This window comes from Lithobates pipiens, unplaced genomic scaffold (assembly GCF_037356315.1).
Source record: "Lithobates pipiens isolate NorthernLeopardFrog02 unplaced genomic scaffold, aLitPip1_a1.2 Scaffold_23, whole genome shotgun sequence".
Taxonomy (NCBI): domain Eukaryota; kingdom Metazoa; phylum Chordata; class Amphibia; order Anura; family Ranidae; genus Lithobates; species Lithobates pipiens.
The window spans coordinates 265,125,538-265,149,311 of NW_027507785.1; the positions used below are offsets into that span (position 1 = coordinate 265,125,538).

Genomic DNA, 23,774 nt, shown 5'->3' on the forward strand with positions numbered 1-23,774 from the left:
AAGGGTGACATCCGGAATCTGCTTCTTTTTTTTTTCCTTCAAACATGGGCTGACGCTTAGGCTGGACTAAGTAAATCCCATGTGAAATTAACGATTGCTGATTCCTGGTGTCACTCTCTTTAGGTGAACAAAAGGTCGGCTGAGAAACACACAGGCACCGCAGACCGCTAGGGAAAGACTTGCAGGTCAGTGCCACTTTTGCTTGGGTCATGTGCTTGTTCTGTGGAAAGCTAAGAAATTGTCACTAACATGGCATGTGAGTGGTTGAATGGTCTTAACGTGATTGTTAAATGCATTTTTAGCTATGTATTTTGTAGGGGTAAGTGATGGCTTTCTTTTTACCCCTTGGGGCCAGATGTATGCAAATATGTGGCCTCTCAGCGCCTGATCCTTGGTACCAAGGGGGGCGAATATTTGCGTGAATGGCTGTCCATACACCTGTGCCTGAGAGCATGCACTTTCCTGGCACAGTTACTGCTGTCTGACCGAAACATCCTGATCACTCTTTGCAATTGGCTGTCATGTGATCCAAAAACTCCCAATCACGGCACTGCCTCCCGGTGTCATAAACCTCTTAAAAGCCTGGGTGGCACTGAGATGTTAAAATGTAGTTGGCCAAACTACTCTCTTGTCCCTTTACCTTTTTGAGATTTCTTTGAAATTATTTGCTATGTTAATGTCTTTTACAATTGTTCAAACTTCCACATTTAATAAGGTAGAATGCACTGCTTTTGTGTATTGTTTGAAGTTTTAAACCACCCACTAGATATTAGAGACTCGGTTGCCTGACCATTCATTTAAATAAAAAAGCTGTATGTAAGATTTTATACACTTATTTTATGCATGTTTTTCATCTGTAAAAACCTCCCTTGTGTAGACATCCAAAAGCCCTAAAACTGCTGCTGGGTTCTGCCATCTTAGATGTGATGTCAGCAGACTTGGATGTCACTCAAGTGACTCGATAGTATTCAGTTTTGCTCCTTCCACTGGATGCTACATAAGTTTGGGGTAGGTGGGCAGGGCCAGCACAGACAAATAAATCTTCCAGAGTTTTTTTTATAAGGTTGAAGGAGGCTCTGGTAATGTTAAGGAATGGTCTTTCCTGGAATAATCAGATTTCCTAGAAAGTGGTTAAATTGTTTTTGGAAACCGAAAACACTTCAAGTAACGTTTAAAATACATGATTTTCTGTGTTAAGTTGGTAAGTCTCTTTAACCACTTGCCTAGCAGGCCAATTCTGCTATTTCTCTCCTACATGTAAAAATCTATTTATTTTTTACTAAAAAACCCACAGAGAACCCCCAAACATTACTTTTTTTTTTATTATTTTTAGAAGAGACCCTAGAGAATAAAATGGCAGTCGTTGCAACTTATCTCGCATGGTATTTGCGCAGAATTTTTTTTGAGTAAATAGATGCCTAACATGTCACCCTTGAAAATTGCACACGCTTGTGGAATGGTGCCAAACTTCGGTACTTAAAAATTCCCTTAGTCACTTGAAATATATATATATATATATATATATATATATATATATATATATATATATATATATATATATATATATATATATATATATATATATATATATATATAATTTTTTTTATTATTTATTTTTTTTAACTGGTTGCGTGTTTTGAGTTAGAGGAGGTCTAGGGCTAAAATGTATTGCTCGCTCTAACCTTTGCGGTGATACCTCATGCGATTTGAACACTGTTTACATATGTGGGCGCGACTTGCCTATGCTTTCGCTTCTGCATGTGAGCACACGGGACAGGGGCACTTCAATTTTTTTTTTTTTTATTATACTTTTTCTAGTTTGACTTTTTTTTAATCACTTTTATTCCTTTTATAAGGAATGTAAACATTACTTGTAATAGGAATTAAGACGCGTCCTCCTTTACAGTCTAACCACCTAGGCTGGAAAGTCAGAAATATAAGGGGGGAAAAAAAACCTCAGCTTTCCAGCCGAGGTGGCGCCATTTTTTCGAATGCAGAGGCTGAGCAGAATGTGATAACATTGTGCTCGCCCTCCGAACAATCAGACTCCGGGGACCATCTGGTCTGCCGGAAATCTCTGGTCAGCTTCGGATCCCTTCTGCGGTTCGCCAAAGGCAGCGGCGAGCCCGGAGAAGCAACGCCACCCCCTCTCGCCACCCATAAAAATAACCAAGCGGCTAAATAGCCGCTATGATCATTCTTATGGTGTAGGGCAGGGGTGTTCTAACTCTTTTCAAAGAGGGCCGGATTTGATGAAATGAACATGCGTGAGGGCCGACCATTTTGCTGACATTCTTTGAACCGTTAAAATTTCTGTCTAAGTGTGTTCTTCCGAGCACTAATACACTGCCCAACAAGAGTTCTCTTGCCTTTGTGCCTGTGTGTGGGGAAGAGATGAGCTTGGGCGTATTATTTGGATATACCATATTTACTGGCATATAAAACGCACCTTCACTTTAAGAGTTAAGTTTCAGGAAAAAAATAATTTTAAATAAAGAACTGTGAAGCGAAATAATGGTTAGTGCCCATCTGCAGACCCGCCATAGCCAGGAACGCCCTGACAAGCGCCAAAGGCGAATCTCCTATTTACACGGCGGCCTCTTTAATAGAAAGTCCCGCCTCCTTTGATGGACAGAACAGTTATCCAATGGCAGCGCTGGAGACGGGACTTCCTATTACAGAGGCCTCTCGTAAACAGGAAATTCTCCTGTGTGTGTACGGCGCTCGGTCCCGCCTCCTCCCTGTCCCTTCCAAGGCATATACAACATTTGTGGCCCTGGCACTGGGAGATCGTCGGGGGCCACAAAAGATATACATGTCCAAATAACCAGGCGGGCCGTGATTGGCCCGCGGGCCGGACTTTGGACATGCCTGGTGTAGGGAATCGCTGGCTAAAAAAGGAAGATATCTGAATGTCTGTAACTGCAGGCATCATTCAGATATCACCTCTAAAAGTTGGGGGGGCTGTTCTCTAGGATTTGACTATTTACTTCCCCACCACCACTTAGTGCAACTTATTAAGCTGAAGCACCTCCTGTGATTTGACTATTTAGTTGCATTCAAATATGCCATAGTTGTCTGCTGTCCTTGAATAATTAAGTAGTAAGGTGTGAAAATGGCCCCAAACTTTTATTACCTGTGATTTTGGTGGACATCTCTGATGTGTCTGTAAGGCACCCTTGCCCCAACCCCTCCATATTCAAAGCTACCATCAATCTGGAACAGTACACAATGATATTGCAGTTAAGTGTTGGTCTTTCACGGAGTACTTCTTTAAGGGAATGCTCACAATGTCTATTGTATGCAAAATTGTGAAATGTATCTGTCTTCACAGGAGCTTTCTAGCAGAAATGACCCTGTTTGTTAAACAGCTTGGACGAAGTAAGTGTTTTTTTTTTTGTTTTTTTTTTTCCCCCTCTTTTTCTTAAAACGCAAACATTTACTGTTTAAACTAAGAAATGCTTGAAGATTTAGCTCTCATATGAATCACTGAACTAATATTTAGTTGTATAATTGCTGTTTCTGAGAACTGCTTCACATCTGTGTCGTATGGAGTCAACCAACTTCTGTCACCTGTGAACAGGTATTCCAGCCCAGCATGATTGCACTACATTCCACAATTCCTCTGTATTTCTTGGTTTGTTAATTTTGTTGGTCTGGGATCAAGAGGCTATTCGCTTACTGGTGTTTTGGGGTCGCTTTCTTGCCTCTCTTTCAAGGACATCCCCTCTTGCTGCCCGTAAGAATGATCAAGCGGCGGAACAGCCGCTATAGTCATTCTTGTGGTGTAGGGAATCGCCGGCTGAAAAGCCGCTATCCATCTGAATGATGCCTGTAGCTGCATGCATCATACCCGCACAAAGTCAAGGATGTCATATGACGACTGGCGGGTGGGAAGTGGTTAAACAGCTGCGACTCTTTACAGAGATCAGCAATCTTTCATGCAGCTGCGAGAACGAGAGCCGCACCGCTCCTCCGTCATTTGACAGTGGGTGGGCGGCAAGCAGTTTAGAGCATTTGGGATCATTTCAGCTGAGTAGTCTAATGGTCTATGAACCTCCTTTTTATGTTTCCCCTCTCCAATCAACTTTTTAATCAAAGTACGCTGTTCTTCTGAACAATGTCTCGAACGTCCTATTTCTCTTAGATTTTCAGAGAAACGCACTATAACCCAGCATTTGCTGCTTTTGTCCCTTTAAATAAGGGCCACCTGTTTTATATTTTTTATTTTTTTCAGACTTTGACCTCACTAATTGAACTCCACACTATTGTTTTGAACACACTCCTTTCAATTACACAGAATCAGCAGCATGCATGTCATGACTGCCGGGTCTGTTGGTTTTCTATTTACTCTATTACACCTACTATTAAATTATTTGCCATGTAGAAATATAATTTATACCAAAACGGTGATCTCGTTAGTAATGGTGGACTGCTATTTTGAACACAACTGTACATGCATCAATACACTTTTTCTATATAGCCAACACCGTTGTTCGTAACGTAACCTCAATTTGCCATTTTATTACAGTTTTATTGTAGTTGTCTTGTCTTACAGGAATCACTGCCCGTGAACATGGTTCTAACAAGAAACTGGCAGCACAGTCCTGTGCCCTATCCATTGTTCGCCAGCTGTATCATTTAAATGTCATTGAAGCTTATTCTGGACAAACTAAGAAGAAGGAAGGAGAGTCTGTAAGTTTCCCTAATCAATACTTTTAAAAATTCTGTCATGCTTCCACATGACAGTAATCAAATTCATGTACATGTCAGAAATTGATGCATAATATTGTAGCATGGAGGCATGGTAGTGTAGTAGGTGGCAGGCAGCCTCAACCAAGTGACTCTTCCCTGGCCTCCTTTCACTTCAGGGCCAGGAGGTTTTTGTCCTTGTTTCTAATGACCTATTTCCTTAAATAGGAGCTCCACACAAAAGTAGAAGCTTGGCTTGTTTGTATGCTACCACCCCTCCCTCTCCCTCCTGCCACATTTGGCACTTTTTTGGGGGGAAGGGGGGAGCAGATACCAGTCAAAACCAGGTACACACTTCCCGGGTACAGATTGCGGCGATCTATGAAATTTACAGTGGAACCATTCGGAAAGTGCAGCGTGACTCGTGCAAGGCTTCACTTCCTTTTTCCCTTAGTAAGGACCCCGACGGCACCTGCACCCGAAGCCGATGAACTAATCGGCTAGGGGTGCCGACATATATGCAGTATATCTGGACAGGTATGTGTCCTTTTAATCAAAAGTCAGCAGCTACAGTATTTGTTATGAGGCGGGGCTTGGGTCCCTGGTTTTTAGGACGCTGGCCGCTGCCTGCATTAGGCCTCATGGACACTGGACATTATAAAAACTCCAGTAGCGGTAGATGTAGAAAGAGAGGTTTTTCAGTGTTTTTGCAATAATGTTTAGCGTTTTGGGTTTTTTTTCCTGCCAAAATGCTCCGCTGACAAAAAAAAATCTGATAACAGCCTGTGTGCATGAATACATAAGATAACCTGCTGGGGAGTTTACTAGCTGCAGAAAAAAATGCCTGAAGCCAAAAACAGCTCTAAAAATGTAAAATTTGCATGATCGTGGACAAGTTTTTCAGCGTTTAAGCTTTTATCTGTGAAAGTGCTTTTACAGCTGAAAAATTCCTCTTCAAGCACATTAGTTCCAGATTTGTCTTTCAGCCAAAAAACGCAGATAACAGCCTATGTGTGCATGGACACGTATTCTGCTGAGGAGTTTACTGGCAAAAAAAATGTCCATTATGGTAATCAAAGAGCGTTCCTGACATCTTCCCAGTGCACCTTTGCCCTATTCTGAGCACTGGCACCTAAAGTACACCAGTTCAGAGTTGGTCCTAATTATCACCAGTTTGCTTATCTGCAGTAAATTTTTTTTTGGGGGACCACCCACCCTCCTGTAGGAGGGTGGGTGGTCCCCCATGAGATCCATCCAATCACTATTCCACTAGCCCGAGGTGGTTACTCACAATGACAACAGAGACCGATCTCAGTGTAGTGCGTGTTTTTTTTTTTTTTTTTTTGCCCAATAATTGATGTGTTATCACTTGAGTTTACATTGGTGAGAAATGTGCTTGCATTTGTGTAGTTCTTTTTGTGCAACTATTCTCATAGCTGTTCACTTTTCTTTTGTGCAGGTTGAACCATATCCAGTAAACCTTTCTCCTGATGTTCAAAAGCAAATTCAAGCTGTTGTTCAGGAACTGAACATTGAATTACCATACCCAGTGAGTAGATAGGGTTTTTCTCTTGCATTGCCTTTCAAGATTGTAAAGTTGAGGCAAAGAGACAGCACATTATTACAGGCCCTCACACCATAAGCGACCACAAGCTTATAGCACAGGAGGAATAGGGTACAGACCTGGCCAACTGCAAGCAGTGCTGTTGGTGCGTATGCCATACTGACCTGGCAGCGTAGGGGTTAAAGGATAAGTTTTACTTTTAATAAATGCATATCTTTTTTGCAGGTAAAATGTGTAAAAACGTGGGTGCAATACAGGACTCCTGCAGACTGTCAGTGTAAGCGATCTGCTTGTACCCTGTACGAGCAGGCAGTTACACAATTATGGGAACCAACCATGAACTATCTAGAGCAGGGATCTCCAAACTACGACTCCAACTGTTGCAGGACTACACATCCATGAGGCATTGTGAAACTCTGACATTCACAGACATGACTAGGCATGATGGGAATTGTAGTTCCTGAACAACTGGAGGGCTATAGTTTGGAGACCCCTGATCTAGAGCGCTCAACAGCATCCTTGTAGTTCAATGAGGACTACAAGCTGTAAGCCACAATGGCTTAGCAGTAGTTGTAGTTTTCCTATTTCATGACTATGAATGCTGTGGTGGGCCAATGACATGGCGAGGTCCCATGCAGCCGGGGGGGGGGGGTTTAACTACTTGCAAACCAGCCGCCCTCATATGGCGGAATGTTGGCTCTCCTGGGCGAATTGCTATAGCTAAACGGCAGCCCTCCTAAATAGCTTCAGCGGGTGTGCATGCCCGATGCACACGATGTCACTGGAGCCGATGCGAGTGGCCGCGATGTCTGTGGGCCGCCCGCGATTGCTCCACGGGCAGCCAGAGCGGGGATCTGTCAATGTAAACAGACAGATTCTCTTTCTGTCTGAGTAGAGAGCTGCTATTCCTAGTGATTTGGGAGCAGCTGTCTTTCTCTCTGTCCAGGCAGTCCATCCCCCATACAGTTAAACACCTGCCTGGGAGCACACTTAACCCCTTGATCGCCCCCTAGTGTTAACGCCTCCCCTGCCAGTGACATTTTATACAGTAATTGGCCATTTTTGGCTCTGATGGCTGTGTCAAGTTCCGATCTGTCCACCGCAATGTCGCAGTCTCGCTGAATGCCGTCATTACTAGTAAAATAAAAATTCCATAAATATATATCCTCTATTTCCCCACTAACTTTTGTGCAAACCAATCAATATACACTTATTGCGATCATTATTTTATTTTTATTTTTTTTTCTTTCCTTTTTTGAAAATATGTGGAATACATTTTGGCCTAAACTAATGAAAAAATGTGTTTTTAAAAAAATAAAAATAAAATGGGATATGTATTATAGCAAAAAGTAAAAAATTATATATTTTTTTCAAAATTGTTCATTTTTTATTGCGCAGACTATAAAAAAGCAGAGATTATCAAATACCCCCAAAAGAAAGCTCTATTTGTGGGGAAAAATACATAAATTTTGTTTGCGTACAACGTCGCACAACTGTGCAATTGTCAAAGTGTCGGTGCCGTATCGCAAAAAATGGCCTGGTCATTAAGTGGGCAAATCCTTCCGTCCTTAAGTGGTTAGTTGTGATAGTTTGGGCGAAGATTCAGATTTCTTATCTTACCACTTCAGTTCCATATCTAGTATTTACCTGTTCATGTAAGTTTTATTATTTATTTTTTTTTTCTTGGTATTAATAGGGAAAATAAAATTTTCATCTTTTTGTAAGATTGCTTTATAACTGTTTTTTACCAAGCTCCCTTCTAAACTATGTTCATTCATAGCCTGAAGATCCTAGCCAGCCCGTGTCACTTAATCTGGGAAAGCTGGTGCATTTTGAGCCTTCTCAACGGAGTCTTGGTGGTGTGGTACCCTGGTCTCCTCCACAAGAGAACTGGAATCCCTGGACCAGCAGTAACATTGATGAGGGTCCTCTGGCTTTTGTGAGTATTGCTATTCTTTTGCGTTGAAATATTTAAGGTAATTGTATGGTCTTTGTTTTGTATTTTACAAATATTTGACTTTTCGCATTTGCAAGATTTAAACATGAATGTGTACCATTTTGTGCATTGACTGTTTAACTGCTTTTTATTTATATAGGCTACACAAGAGCAGATCAGCGCAGATTTGAAGAGTGAGCTTCTGTACCAGCTTGAGCAAGATAAAGACTTGCAGCAGGTGGGTCCTCAGACTTCCTTTCGAGTCCGTTTACTTTGTTTAGTCTAATTGTGTATTGAGCACTGTGGGTAAGGGGCTAGCTTTTATAGCATAATCAGCTGAGTGGGTTATGTTGCGAGTGTTCATTTTTTTTTTTTTTAGCTTGCATTTATATAATTTGGTAAACGTGACATGCCACATGGAAACTGTAAGCAGGTGTAACAGCTTGTGCTGGCCTCTAGTGTGGCACTAAACTGAAATGGATGGCATTGTAATCTTGTTTTGTCCTGCTCATCAGCCCCAAGTGTTGAACGTTCTGTGGCAGCTGCAAGCAAAAGTTTAGTTTGATACATCAACCACCTTCCTGATTTATCAAAGCTTTTTTACTTGATCACAGAACATAGTTTCCTAAAGAGAGAAGCATTCTATAAGGGGAATCTTTAAAGCAAGGTGTTATAATACAGTCTGCTTGGTCGATGGTGGCACTGGATCTAAAGGAACGTCATAGGTCTGATGTGGGGGCAGTGTAGGTTTAGTAATGTCAAAGCAGTTGGGCTACTTCCTTAATGGGGATTACTCGCTACCCATTGAGGGCCACTGGGTGAAAGAATTACATCATAGTGTGGGGGGCCGAGGTAGTACTATTAGCTAAAGGTGGCTTCCAAGCATGTATGTGTCTGTATAATTAATAGGTTAATGGCAAATTTAACTCAAACGCTGAAGAGAGGACAAGGAGAATATATGCACACTCAGATATTAGTTTATCAAAAACATAGATTCACCTTACAAATATAATAATTTGCCCTCCCCCTTTTATAAAGCAGGCAATTGTCTAAAAAGTCTCCTGGGAGACTAATCCTTTATACTATGGGGCATGTATCCAGAAGGGAATACATTAGCATGAATCCAGGGAATGGAGGCTTGAAATGCATAAGTGAATACCTAAACTGTACAAGACAAATTGACAGAAATATGGGGTAATCTGCACACCTGGGCAATTTTTTAGCATTTCTCCTTTTTTTGATGTTTAAAACTCGATAAATGCATGGATCCAGATAATATCCAATAGTAAGTCCCGGCGCACTTCCTCTTTTATTATGGCAAAAAATTTTTTTACTAGATGCATCGTGTGTTATCTTTGGGCCGTTTAACAGCAGGAATTGCACAGGAACGGGGCAGTGCTATCCTGTGATATTCATGTGTGATCCGGGTGCAGTGCTGTTTCAGCCCGTTCATTTAAATAGGCTGAAATTGCGTTGGATCGCACCAAAAGTAGTGCATGCACTACATTATAAAATGCACAGCAACCGGATCTCATGGTACTACTGTACCATGCGATTAGGCACAGACAAGTGCACTGCGTTTGGAAATGCAAGCAGATGCTTATCTGTCATGCAATATCATCAGGGAGGCATGTGATTGGCCCCAAATGTATTATGTAGCAGGATAACTATCCCAAACATACAGAAAGTGTCATTAAGAACTATCTTCAGTGTATAAAAAAACAAGGAGTCCTGGAAGTGATGGTTTGGGCCCCCACAGAGCCCTGATCTCAACAACATGGAGTCTGTCTGTCTGGGATTACATGAAGAGACCAAAAGATTTGAGGTGGCCTACATCCACAACACCTGTGGTTAGTTCTCCAAGGTGTATGGAACGACCTACCTGCTGAGTTCATTCAAAAACTATGCACAAGCAGTACCTAGAAGAATTGGTGGTTTAAAGCCAAAGGATAGTCGCACCAAATATTGATTTAGATTTTTCTTCTGTTCACTCCCACAGATTAAGCACATATTGCAATATTGCAAAGTGGTCAATACACATGGTGGGGTTCAATCCAACACATGCAGTCAAGATATGAATGTGAAAGCTTACAATATGTCTTGTCCTCCCATGTTATGAATGGGGGTCTGTCTGAATCTTCCCAATGAAGGGAGGAAGTGGAATCCTAATGATGTTCTGGTCACAACTTCACCTATCCATATGTCTATGTGGATAGAGTCCTGCCCCGGGAGGGGTGCTGCATTGACATGTTTAGTTCCAATCGGGAATTTCCTCGGGATGTAACAATGTGTTCCTGTCCTGGAGATTATAGAGCTTTTATTGTGCTTTGGGATTCTAGACGTTATACATGATCATGCGATTAAGTTTGCTTGATTCTTGTAACAAATAAAATGGTATGTTCTGTTCCTTTGTATTTTGCAGATGATTAGTGAGCGGGATTCTTTGCCTGTCAAGAAGTTTCAGAATGATATTATGGATGCAGTTCGCCATAACCCGGTGGTTATCATTCGAGGAGCTACTGGTTGTGGTAAAACCACCCAGGTGCCACAGTATATTCTGGATGAGTTTATCCTTAATGACCAAGCTGCCCAGTGCAATATTGTGGTGACTCAGGTAAAAATCATATCTATTCTAAACTTCACTGTGGAAAATGTAAAATATATATGAAGCGTAACTTTTTCTAGGGTTGCAAAGAATATGGAAGGGTTAGCACTTTCAGGTTTTTGTTGCCTTTGTCCCTTGGGGTGAGTCAACCTTCCGGTTACAGTGCTCTTGTATTCAGTGCAAAAAGTGATGGGAAATCCAACATTTTTAAATTGATCACCTGAACAACTGAGGGTTAATCTCTTAATTGCAAACCTGTTTTTGGGGACATCCCCTGTTTTAAGGGAGGTTTTCTCCTATTTTCTGATGTGCCTTTTGGGATAAGAAGGGAAATCTCCCAGACTGAACACAGCAAACACAAACCTGACCAGTTTCCTAACAATTCCCTTCTCTATTCAAAAGTAAAGAAACTGATTTGGCTTTACATACATTTTTTTTTTTTTTTTTTTTATCTTCTGATGTGATTTTTACACTTTCTTTTTTTCAGCCTCGTAGGATCAGTGCAGTGTCTGTGGCTGAGCGGGTTTCTTTTGAGAGGGGAGAAGAGGTTGGTAAAAGCTGTGGTTACAGTGTTCGATTTGAATCTGCGCTGCCTCGTCCCCATGCCAGTGTGATGTTCTGCACTGTGGGTGAGAATCTGTTTTAGCGATAATAAAAAGTGCCCATTTTTTTGATTGGGATAATTCTTTGGGGTTATCTGTGTGTAATTGTATATTTTTAATTTTTTTATAATTTATTTTTCTTGGCAGGTGTACTTCTGAGGAAACTGGAGTCTGGTCTTAGAGGCATTAGTCATGTCATTGTGGATGAAATCCATGAGCGGGATATTAATGTAAGTATGTCAGTCCAAAATGTTTCATTCTAGCACTCTATCAATGTATTGATAGAGTATCTATTTTTGAAGACTGGTGAACATCCTAAAACCAGCACTAAAATATACAAACAATACACTTAACTTGATATAAACAGTGTCTAAGTCCTGTTTTTTCTTTCATTTAGAAAATCTTCAGCTATATAAAAGAACACAGGACTTATATTGTGGTGATATAGGGGACATCCTCTTGGATTTGTATCAATATTTTATGGAACTTGATTATTGTAGGTCCCTTACTAAGACTATGTTTATTTCACGATAAGAGTGGTTTAAAGTTTGTATAGATTAGCGCTGGTTTTTGGATGTTTTGAGTTGAAACAACGGTTGTAGAGCTGACTACAGGTAAAGTGGGTTGTTTTTTGAAGATTGCCCTTATTCCATAAAATTATTATTTTTTTATCTTTTCAGACTGACTTTCTGCTTGTGGTACTCCGAGATGTTGTTCAAGCTTTTCCTGAGATCAGAGTAATCCTTATGTCCGCCACAATAGACACAACCATGTTTTGTGAATATTTCTTTAACTGTCCTGTAATTGAAGTGTATGGCAGAACTTTTCCTGTCCAAGGTATGTTTTTTTCAAAATGTTAAAAATAACTTGGAATTAAATGACTACATGATCATAATCTCCCTTAGTAAAGCCTGTTCAAAATATAGGAACATTCATGCTTAATGTATTGGCTATAAATATATTCTGACATTGTGTTTGTAAATATGTGATCATATATTTGACTGGGTGGTAACTTGGCAAAAGCCAAAGTGATCTAAGATGTTTTGTCTTGGTTTGTGATTAGCTGTAAAGGTGCATTAGCTAGCTATATGTATGTGTAGAGCCTTTGAAGAGATGCTGCTACCCAAGCAGGAGATACGCTATCAGACACCTAGGAGAAATGCCACTTTGCTACAATGTAAAGTAGTGTACTGCTTGTATAATGGTGTAAATTTGCTGTCCCCTCAAAATAACTCAACACACAGCCATTAATGTCTAAACCGCTGGCAACAAAAGCGAGTACACCTCAAAGTCAAAATGTCCAAATTGGGCCCAAAGTGTCAATATTTTGTGTGGCCACCATTATTTTCCAGCACTGCCTTTAACCACTTGCCGACCGCCGCACGACGATGTACGTCGACAGAATGGCACGGGCAGGCATATGGGCGTACCTGTACGTCCCTGCCTTCCCGTGGGTGGGGGGCCCAATCGGGCCCCCCCCCCCCCCCCCCGGTGCCTGCGGCGGTCGGTATTCGTTCGGGAGCGATCCGGGATGAGGGGGCGGCCATTCATTCATGGCCACCCCCTCACGATCGCTCCCGACGAATGGAAATCCTTCGTGACATCACTTCCTCTCCTGTAATGTAAACACAGGAGAGGAAGTGATGTAATCTCTCCTCCGTGTCGGTATTTTTTGTTCCGACACCGAGGAGAGAGGATCGGTGAGTTGCACCAACACGACACTTCACAGTAGAACATGCCAGGCACACTCACACCCCCCCCTTTACCCCCCAATTACCCCTGCCCCCCCCAGTCACAGTGACACCAATGCATTTTTATTTTATTTTTATTTTTTTTTTGCATTGGTGTCATTTGTGACTGTAATAACTGTTAGGGCAGTTAGGGTTAGCCCCCTTTAGTTCTAAGGTACCCCCCCCCCCAATAAAGGTTTAACCCCGTGATCACCCCCCGTCGCCAGTGTCACTAAGGCTGGGTTCACATTGCAGCGGTTTATGAGAACGGATGTGATTCGCACTGCAGTGCAAATCACATCCGATCTCTGCGATTCGAGTTCAGCCATTCGCCGCACCCGCCGCAAATTCGCACGGGACCCTTTTTTTGGTCCGCAGCAGAATCGGATCGCATGGGTGTTCACACCATGCGATCCGAGTTTGCAGATGCACTGCGATATGTGAACTGATCTGGGGGTGTCATTAACATTTCACTGACACTCCCAGCAGTTCGCATAGGGCAGTGTGAACTGCCGCCGGGAGGCATACGATGCGGGGAACCCGCCGCGGATTTGTGGCGTTCCCGCATCGCTCCAGTGTGAACCCAGCCTAATAAGCGATCGTTTTTCTGATCGCTGTATTAGTGTCACAGGTGACGCTAGTTAGGCGGGTAGGTATTTAGGTTTGCCGCAGCTTTTTATAGCGCCAGGGACCCCCATATACTACCGCATAAAGCCCCCTGATTGCCCCCTAGTTAACCCTTTCACCAGTGATCACCATATAACTGTTACAGGTGACACTGGTTGGTTAGTTATTTTTTTATAGTTTCAGGGCACCCGCCATTTATTACCTAGTCTCACTAGTGTACCCCTAAATTTAGGGGTGTCTACTTTCCAAAATGGGGTCATTTGGGGGGGGTTTGTGCCATCTTGGCATTTTATGGCCTTCAAAACTGTAACGCCCTTAGAAAGCCTGAAGGCGGTGCTTGGTTTTCGGGGCCCCGTACGCTGCTAGGCTCCCAAAAAGTCCCACATATGTGGTATCCCCGTACTCAGGAGAAGCAGCAGAATTTATTTTGGGGTGTCATTTCACATATGCCCATGGCATGCGTGAGCAATATATCATTTAGTGACAACTTTGTGAAAAAAAAAAAAAAAGTTTTGTAATTTTCCCGCAACTTGTGGCAAAATATAAAATATTCCATGGACTCAACATGCCTCTCAGCAAATAGCTTGGGGTGTCTTTCTAAAATGGGGTGATTTGTGGGGGTTTTGTGCCATCTTGGCATTTTATGGCCTTCAAAACTGTAATAGGTAGTGAGGAGTGAAGTCAAATATTTACGCCCTTAGAAAACCTGAAGGCGGTTCTTGGCTTTCGGGGCCCCGTACGCGGCTAGGCTCCCAAAAAATCCCACACATGTGGTATCCCCGTACTCAGGAGAAGCAGCAGAATTTATTTTGGGGTGTCATTTCACATATGCCCATGGCATGCGTGAGCAATATATAATTTAGTGACAACTTTGTGTAAAAAAAAAAAAATTTTTTTTTTGTCATTATTCAATCGCTTGAGGCAAAAAAATAAAATATTCAATGGGCTCAACATGCCACTTATCAATTTCCTTAGGGGGTCTACTTTCCAAAATGGGGTCATTTGGGGGGGGTTTTGTACTGCCCTGCCATTTTAGCACCTCAAGAAATGAGATAGGCAGTCGTAAACTAAAAGCTGCGTAAATTCCAGAAAACGTACCTTAGTTTGTAGATGTGACAACTTTTGCGCAAACCAATAAATATACAGTTATTGACTTTTTTTTTACCAAAGACATGTGGCTGAATACATTTTGGCCTAAATGTATGACTAAAATTAAGTTTATTGGATTTTTCAAAAATTAGAAAATATCATTTTTTTTTTTTCAAAATTTGCGGTCTTTTTACGTTTATATCGCAAAAAATAAAAATCGCAGAGTCAGTCAAATACCTTTTTAAAAGAAAGCTCTATTTGTGGGAAGAAAAGGACGCAAATTTCGTTTGGGTACAACATTGCATGACCGCGCAATTACCAGTTAAAGCAGCGCAGTGCCAAAGTGTAAAGACCTCTGGTCATTTACCAGCAAAATGGTCCGGTCTGAAAGTGGTTAAAGGGGTTGTGAAGGTAATTAGTAAAAATAAAAATGTTCTATTTGCATCCACTGTGTAGCTCGTTTTCCACAGAGTGGCCCCGAACCTGGTCTTCTGGGGTCCTTCGGCGGCTGTCTCGGCTCCTCCCCACAAGAACTAAGCACCTTCATGCAAGCTCTCTCGCATGGTGGTTAGTTCTTGCGGGCGCGCTCCCGTGATACAGCTGTTGGCTATAGCTGCTCACTGTCACTCAGCCCTGGCAGGCTGCGTCATTGGATGTGATTGACAGCAGTGCGAGCCAATGGCTGTGCTGCTTTTAATCCATCCACTCTAGCCAATCAACAGCCAGGCTGAGCGGCGAAGAGGAGATCGGGGCGAGCGCAGCAGGTGAACGGGCTCAGGTAAGTAAAATGGGGTGGGTGGGGGGGCACGGTATTGTTGGATGTGTTTTCACCTTAATGCATTAAGGTGAAAAAGAGTAAACCCTTTAACCCTCTTGGGCATGGAGTTCACCAGAGCTTCACGGAAGTCTTCTTCCACTGCTCCATGACAGACATCACGGAGCTGGTGGATGTTGGAGACCTTGCGCTCCTCCACCTTCCGTTCTGAAGATGCGCCATGGATGCTCATAAGGTTTTGGTCTGGAGACATGCTGGGCCAGTCAATCACCTTTTACCTTCAGCTTCTTTAGCAAGGCAGTGGAAGCGTTATGTTGGCATACTTCCCTGTGGCCCAGTCTCCGAAGGAAGGGGGGGATCATGCTCTGCTTCAGCATGTCACAGTGCATGTTGGCATTCATGGTTCCCTCAATGAACTGTAGCTCCCCAGTGCCGGCAGCACTCATGCAGCCCCAGACCATGACACTCCCACCACCATGCTTGACTGTAGGCAAGACGCACTTTTCTTTGTACTCCTCACATGGTTGCCGCCACAGATGCTTGACACCATCTGAACCAAATAAGTTTATCTTGATCTCATCAGACCACAGGACTTGGCTCCAGTAATCCCATGTCCTTAATCTGCTTGTCTTCAGCAAACTGCTGGCTTTTTTGTGCATCTTCTTTTAGAAGAAGCTTCCTTCTGAGACAACAGCCATGCAGACCAATTTGATGCATTGTGCAGCGTATGGTCTGAGTACTGACAGGCTAACCCCCTACCCCTTCAACCTCTTCAGCAATGCAGGCAGCACTCGTACGTCTATTTCCCAAAGACAACCTCTGGATATGATGCCAAGCATATGCTCTCAACATCTTTGTTCGACCATGGAGCTGAACCTTTCCTGTTAAACTGCTGCATGGTCTTGGCCACCATGCTGCAGCTCAGGTTCAGGGTCTTGGCAATCTTATAGACTAGGCCAGTGATGGTGAACATTGGCACCCCAGATGATTTGGAACTACATTTCCCATGATGCTCAACCACACCGTAGAGTGCATGAGAATCATGGGAAGTAGTTCCAAAGCATCTGGGGTGCCAAGGTTCGCCTGGCCTAGGTCATCTTTATGTAGAGCAGCATTTTTTTTTTTTTTTTTTTCAAATCCTCAGACTTCTTTGCCATGAAGTGTCGTGTTGAACTTCCAGTGACCAGTATGAGAGAGAGAGCAATGAACACACCTGCTCCCCATTCACATCTTGTAACATTAACGAGTCACATGACACCAGGGGAGGGAAAATGGTTGGTTAATTGTGCCCAATTTGGACATTTTCACTTGGGGGTGTACTCACTTTTGTTGCCAGCGGTTTAGACATTAATGGCTGTGTTATTTTGAGGGGACAGCAAATTTATACTGTCATACAAGCTGTACACTCACTACTTTACATTGTAGCAAAGTGTCGTTTCTTCAGTGTTGTCTCACAAAAAGATATAATAAAATATTCACAAAAATGTGAGGGGTGTTCTCACTTTTGTCAGATTGTGTGTGTGTGTTAAAATATTATATATATATATATATATATATATATATATATATATATATATATATATATATATATATATATATATATATATATATATATATATATATATACACCGCGGTCCATTTACTTGCCTTTTATCTGGCCCTTGAGGCATTATTCTTGCCACCAGCGATGGGGCACTATTCTTCCCCCTGACACCAACCATTTTCCCCCCTAATAACAAAGATGGGGCATTGTTTACTCCCACTAGGCACTGTCTGGCCCATTTTGAAGGACAGTAAATTGGCCCTTTGTTTAGAAAGCTTGAAGACCCCTGCTTTAGAACAGTGTGACTGTCAAAATGTCTGGCCTTTTACCATATCTAATTTGATGTCTTATTGACAGATTATTACCTGGAAGACTGTATTCAGATGACTCAGTTCATCCCGCCTCCAAGGGACAAGAAGAAGAAAGACAAAGATGAAGAAGGAGGGGAGGACGAAGAGGTAGGTGATCATAGTCAATGCACACACCCAAATGGTGTCCTGGCTTCACATTGTGCAAATATGCTGTGCATACACATTACACTTTACAATTTATTAAATTTTATATGCCCCCTGATGTCATGCAGACTTCTTGGCTTCAAGAATTCTGAACTCTGACCAAGAACAAGTGGGTGTATGTACAGTATACAGTAGATCTGCAGGCTTGTCCCAGGGACTCAAAATATTGAATCCAGAGGGCTATCAGCAAAGAAAATGTTAAACCATAAAGCTATATAATGTACCTGCTCTATGAACCATATAGTGACCCCAGCAGCTGCTTTATTGTGCTGCCCTTAGTCCAAAAGACACACAAATTTAGAAATCGGTGCTGCATCCAAAAAATGGTCAAGTGCTGATATAAAACATGACCTGCCTCCTGTTATGTTATGTGTAGTAAAATGAGAATTTTTTTTAAGTGGATGTAAACCATCCATGTACCAATTGAAGTGAACAGCCTAGATGATACAGAGATTAAGCAAATCTCCCTATATAAGTTTTACATGCATATCTGCTGTAGTCACATTTATATACTATTTAGAAAGTGCACATTCTGTTAGAATTTGTTAGAAAGGTCCTTATTCCCCTCCTAGGAGGAGATTATTGCGGGAGACTGAGAAAGCTGATTGGAGAAAAGGCACACCACCCCCTCCCCACACATGCAGTTTACTTGTGAATTGTTTAGCTGGCTGCTAATCTCTTAATACTATTAATAGCAATCTTCTTTTTAAATGTGAAAAAAAAAAAAATGTGCCAGAAGGCATCCTGTGTTTTATATCGGCACGTTCTCATTGTTTGGAAGCAGCGTTGCTTATTTCAAATTTTTAAGCCAATGGCATTATCATAAATTGAAGCCTCGTGCCTTGCTAATGACAGGATTACTTTACCAGTTTTAGATTTTCCTGGACTCTGGTGAGTTAAGGGTTCAAGTTCCCAAGTCTGCACACTACCATTTCAGTATCAAAGGTGGCTCCATCCACCTTTTTGGTCTTTTGTTTAAAAATGTATTACATAATGTAGACTCAAACCAGAGTGGGCTCACCCTTATGTGGACCAAAATTCTAGGTGATTAGGAATAGAGCCTGGGATGATGGCCGACTATCACACTCAGTGGCACCAGGAAGATTACTCTTTTGGAATCCACTCATTAAGGCGGAGTTCTGCTTTAAAAAAAAATAATAAAAAAAACAGCAGCTACAAATACTGCAGCTGCTGACTTTTCATAATCAGGCACTTGCCTGTCCCAGGGTCCAGCGATGTGGGGGGAAAAAATGACATGCCAAATCGGAAGTTCCGTTGTTGGGTGGGACATTTTGTTTTTCTTCTGGTGCATCTTTGTCAGAATTCTACCATTCTAAACATTGCTTGTATTTCTGCAGACAAATTGTAATCTCGTATGTGGTCCTGATTACGGCCCAGAGACCCGCCGTTCATTGGCACAGCTGAGTGAGAAGGAGACCCCCATTGAAATAATTGAAGCACTCCTAAAGTACATTGAAACTCTAAACGTACCTGGTGCTGTTCTGGTGTTTTTACCTGGCTGGAACCTGATTTACACAGTACAGAAGCATCTTGAGATGAACCCACATTTTGGTAATTTTTATTGTTTGAATTTAGTTTTTTTGCTTGAAATACATATGTTAACATTTTATCTTGCAGAGTTCTCTTGTCTACTTCACTTGTTTACAGCTGTTAAGCATTGTTGATACAAAGCACCTACCTAAAGTAAACATAAGTTTCACAACTTCCTCGACAGCCCTAGGCTGAGCATATCTGGGAAAGGTGGGCTGCTATTAGCTGGGGTGGGTTTGCCTGGTCAACTGTAATTGTCACTTGTCAGACAAGATTTGTATCAGATGGGTAAAGAGCATATAAATGCATACTGAGCAAGCCTGTTCGTGTGATTTGTGTAGAAGTTGGAGCTCATTAAACCACCCTATGCTGCCTAGAATTGTATTTTAACATGTATAAACCCTAAGTTCATTTTCAGTCATTTGCCAGTGTCTTACTGTAGATGTGGGGTATTTTGTGTGTTGGGGAGTGAGGAGATCTGTTGCAGTTTCCTGTCTAGAGGTATTGCCAGTAACAATCATTCTGATGCAGGCTGACCGTGCTGAGTCACTGCTTTGCAGTTGGATACAGCATTGTCAGCCTGCCTTGCAAGATCAGGCACCTGAGATACCTAATAAACCTGTTACTGGAAGGATCTCCAGGTAGGAAACGTTGCAAGGAAGTTGATTTAAACATTTAATGTAAATGAAACATGGGGCGTATCGGTCAATGCAGGTCTTTTGATTTGCATAATTTTTGTTAACTCTCCACGGAGCGAGTACAAAGAAGGGCAACAAAGCTAATAAAGGGTCTGGAGGATATTGGTTATGAGGAAAGGTTGCGAGCACTGAACTTATTCTCTCTGGAGAAGAGACGCTTGAGAGGGGATATGATTTCAATATTCAAATACCGTACTGGTGACCCCACAATAGGCGTAAGACTTTTTCGCAGAAGGGAGTTTAACAAGACTCGTGGCCACTTATTAAAATTAGAAGATAAGGGGCTTAACCTTAAACTACGGGGTGTGTTTTTTTTTTTTTTTAACTGTAAGAGCTGCAAGGATGTGGAATTCCCTTCCACAGGCGGTGGTCTCAGCGGGGGACATTGATAGTTTCAAGAAACTATTAGATAAGCACCTGAACTACTGCAACATACAGGGATATACAATGTAATCCTGACATATAATCGCATACATGGGTTGGATTTGTCTTTTTTTTTTTTTTTTTTTCCAACCTCACCAACTATGTAACTATGTTTAAAGCACTGAGCAGATTGTTTTTGTTCATCATACGCAAACTGTTAGGCATTCACACATATTAATGCAGGTCAATACGGAGATTCCATCATGCACTAGATGACTTATTCTTATCGTCTGACTTTTTTCAGCCAGTCACCGTTACCGGATTTTGCCACTGCATTCTCAAATTCCACGAGAAGAGCAGAGGAAAGTGTTTGATTCTGTTCCAGATGGAGTAGTCAAGGTAAAACTTCTGTGAAATCAGCGATTTGTGTTTTAAGCTGTTCATTGTTGTAGCTCTGATGTATCCCTTCCTGTCTTCAGGTCATTTTATCCACAAACATTGCTGAATCCAGTATTACTATCAACGATGTTGTTTACGTCATAGATTCCTGCAAGTAAGTTTATATTGATTTACTATAGACTCATTTTATCTAATTATAGTGATTAAGTTATTTTTTAAATAAAACAAGCTTCATAAAAAAAATCTATAAAAAAAAAAATCAATGGATTCCTCAGAATGCCATGCAGGGTGGTATCTGCCATTGCTGGTTGATTTTGCATGCCGGACTGTCCCATTATCAGGTGGTGATGCCATTATCTCCTCAGAATAGCTAATTACCAAAATAAAGCGAGACAGTAAAGGTGTCTCTCTACCCCTGACAGTTTAGTGTTGTTGTGTTTGGTTTATTTTTATTTTATTTTTTGAAGGCAGGTGTGCAGTTTGTATCAATATATCCTAAAATAAGTTAATGGTGCTACTGTCCCTTTTAAGGTGTCAGAAGCAAGACACCAGCAGTGTAAAGTGAACTTTACCATAAAACTAATCTTTCCACAGTCCAGCTAGGTAAGGTGCAAGTAGATACTAAAGTAATTGTATGTTAGATGCACATCATAACGTGGCTGTGTAATCTAATGTGCCAAAAGAATAAGTTGCATATCCATAAAATCCTGTGATACAAAGTGCTGAAGTGCATACAAGAAATCCCATGTGAACATGAATAAATTAAGAAAAACAAATTGTAAGTTCTTAAATGTGTACATTCCTATATTGACTTGTGGCCAGTGTTCATAACGGCAAACTGTGAACTGGTGCATCCACTAGGGCTCCCCTCTAGGTCTGCCCTCACAGGAGCTAGAAAGCATCAGGATAATAATGACCAGTCTTCTCTGTTTAGATGTCATTGTCTCCCCCTTCTCTCTTCCTACTCCTCTCTGCTGCAATGCTTAGATGGTCCTCTCAGGGCTCCAGTTTGATGGCTCTGATTTCATCCTATTTTTCACACTTTTCATAGTCCACACACATCTGACAGCTCCCGTGAGTCTGTGACCCCCCTGTCCCTGCGACAAACTTGACTCTTATCCAGGCCCCCCCTTGACTTGATGCATGCAATGAGTCACTCTGAATAGTGATGGTCTTCTGTTACAAGAAGCCAGCAGCCAGCTTCTGCTGGAGGAGAGGATTTAGCTTTTTCCAGCCTGTAGGGGGAGATGCAGTAGCCAGCCTTGGTGAGTGCCCACCTCGAGGGGGAGCACTAGTGAAGGCACCAGTTCACCGTTTGCTGTTATGAGCGCTGGCCACATGTCCACATAGGACTGTATACGTTTACGGACTTATGATTTGTATTTAAATACATTTATTCATGTTCAAATAGGATTTTAGCGCAATATCCACTTTCCTTTTAATTCATTTCTTATTCGCTCTATCCACAGATAGTAGGTTGAATGGAGGCCCTTGTTCCTTTTCCATAGCGCGGATCCATTTCTATAATGATGCCAGTATTGCATACACCATACAGTCTTTCTCTATAGCAAAAAGTAGGACGAGTTGTCACTCATTACATACAAAGAGTTGAAAATGGTCCACTACTATTTCAACTGCATATTGGTAGTGCATAATGCAGAGAGTTCAGTACTGGTTCTAATATAGATCTGTGTCGCCATTGGATCCTATGAGCCCTGGTGTTGCTCTCAAAACACATTGGCTGTTCTTATGCTTGTTTACTGACAATATTATCTTGCACTCTTATCTGGTTTTGGTCTGGCAATCTTTTTCTGTGTTTTGAACAGTTAAAAACTGGCCTAGTTATCGGAGAAAATACTCAGATTTAAAGTGGAAGTAAACCTATTAAATGAACATTTTCAAAAAACCATTCCCGGCATGCCCGAAATGTAACTGTCACATTGGTTGTCCTCTCAACCAAACTGTTAAACCATCCAATGGCTGGTGTCATAACTCATCACATATGCAACAACATGGCAGTTGAAGATTAAACAGAGGTCAAGATGGCAGCTTCCTTGGCTGAAAACGATAGGAGGGTTTACTTCCACTTTAAGGCCGGGTTCACACTGCTGCGGGGGGAGATCCGGATGTGATTCGCACCGCACTGCAGTGCAAATCACATCCGATCTCCGTAGCGATGCGAGTTCAGCCATACAGATAGTATGGCTGAATTCGCAGCGCTCCCGCAGCAAACTCGCACGGGACCCTTTTTTTGGTCCGCAACAGAATCGGATCGCATGGGTGTTCACACCATGCGATCCGATTCCTGTGCGAGTCTGCAGATCGCACTGCGATATGCGGACGGATCTGGGGGTGTCATTAACATTTCATTGACACTCCCAGCCGTTCACATAGGGCAGTGTGAACTGCCAGCGGGAGTCATGCGATGCGGAAAAACGCTGCGGATTTGCGGCGTTCCCGCATCGCTGTGGTGTGAACCCAGCCTAATTGTCCAGCTTTCTGTTGCCAGTAGGTTCTTGGGGTGTGTGACCCTATTATATTGCTTTCTCGATTGCAGTGGACCTTTTATGCCAAAATCCTAAATTAAACCTTTTTTTTGGTTCTCTTTACAGACAAAAGGTAAAACTGTTCACATCTCACAACAATATGACAAATTATGCCACAGTCTGGGCCTCAAAGACCAATCTCGAGCAGCGAAAAGGAAGAGCGGGGCGTGTGCGACCTGGATTCTGCTTCCACTTGTGTAGCAGAGCACGCTTTGAACGGTGAGAAATTGGATTGTAATCTGTTTAGTCTCACATTAGTGATTGAAGTATATTCATGTTGTGTTTTATGGGACAATGGGAACAAACTTTACCCTTTTAAATACCTTTTTATTTTGTAGCTTGGAAACTCACCTTACACCAGAAATATTCCGTACACCTTTACATGAAGTTGCTCTGAGTATTAAACTTCTTCGTTTGGGCGGCATTGGACAGTTCTTGTCAAAGGCCATAGAGCCCCCTCCACTGGATGCTGTGATAGAAGCTGAGCACACACTGAGAGGTAAGTCATGTTGGGTGTCTTAGTTCAGGCCTTTGTGCGA

General features: G+C 42.1%; 1 protein-coding gene across 3 annotated transcripts in view; it reads left to right on the forward strand.

Annotated features, from left to right (window-relative positions):
- Nucleotides 1-23,774, forward strand: part of DHX9 (DExH-box helicase 9) — a 48,499-nt gene that overhangs the window by 13,559 nt on the left and 11,166 nt on the right. For 2 of the 3 annotated variants that reach the window (XM_077453126.1, XM_077453127.1), the window contains exons 7-21: nt 3,335-3,381; nt 4,559-4,695; nt 6,152-6,241; nt 8,037-8,195; nt 8,353-8,430; nt 10,615-10,806; nt 11,285-11,426; nt 11,547-11,629; nt 12,080-12,236; nt 17,521-17,621; nt 19,037-19,250; nt 20,595-20,689; nt 20,770-20,843; nt 23,302-23,454; nt 23,574-23,734. In XM_077453126.1, the coding sequence (XP_077309252.1) occupies nt 3,335-3,381; nt 4,559-4,695; nt 6,152-6,241; nt 8,037-8,195; nt 8,353-8,430; nt 10,615-10,806; nt 11,285-11,426; nt 11,547-11,629; nt 12,080-12,236; nt 17,521-17,621; nt 19,037-19,250; nt 20,595-20,689; nt 20,770-20,843; nt 23,302-23,454; nt 23,574-23,734 (1,883 nt within the window). Of the gene's footprint in view, nt 1-123; nt 186-3,334; nt 3,382-4,558; nt 4,696-6,151; nt 6,242-8,036; nt 8,196-8,352; nt 8,431-10,614; nt 10,807-11,284; nt 11,427-11,546; nt 11,630-12,079; nt 12,237-17,520; nt 17,622-19,036; nt 19,251-20,594; nt 20,690-20,769; nt 20,844-23,301; nt 23,455-23,573; nt 23,735-23,774 lie in introns of all 3 variants that reach the window. The other variant, XM_077453128.1, reaches the window with a different exon arrangement.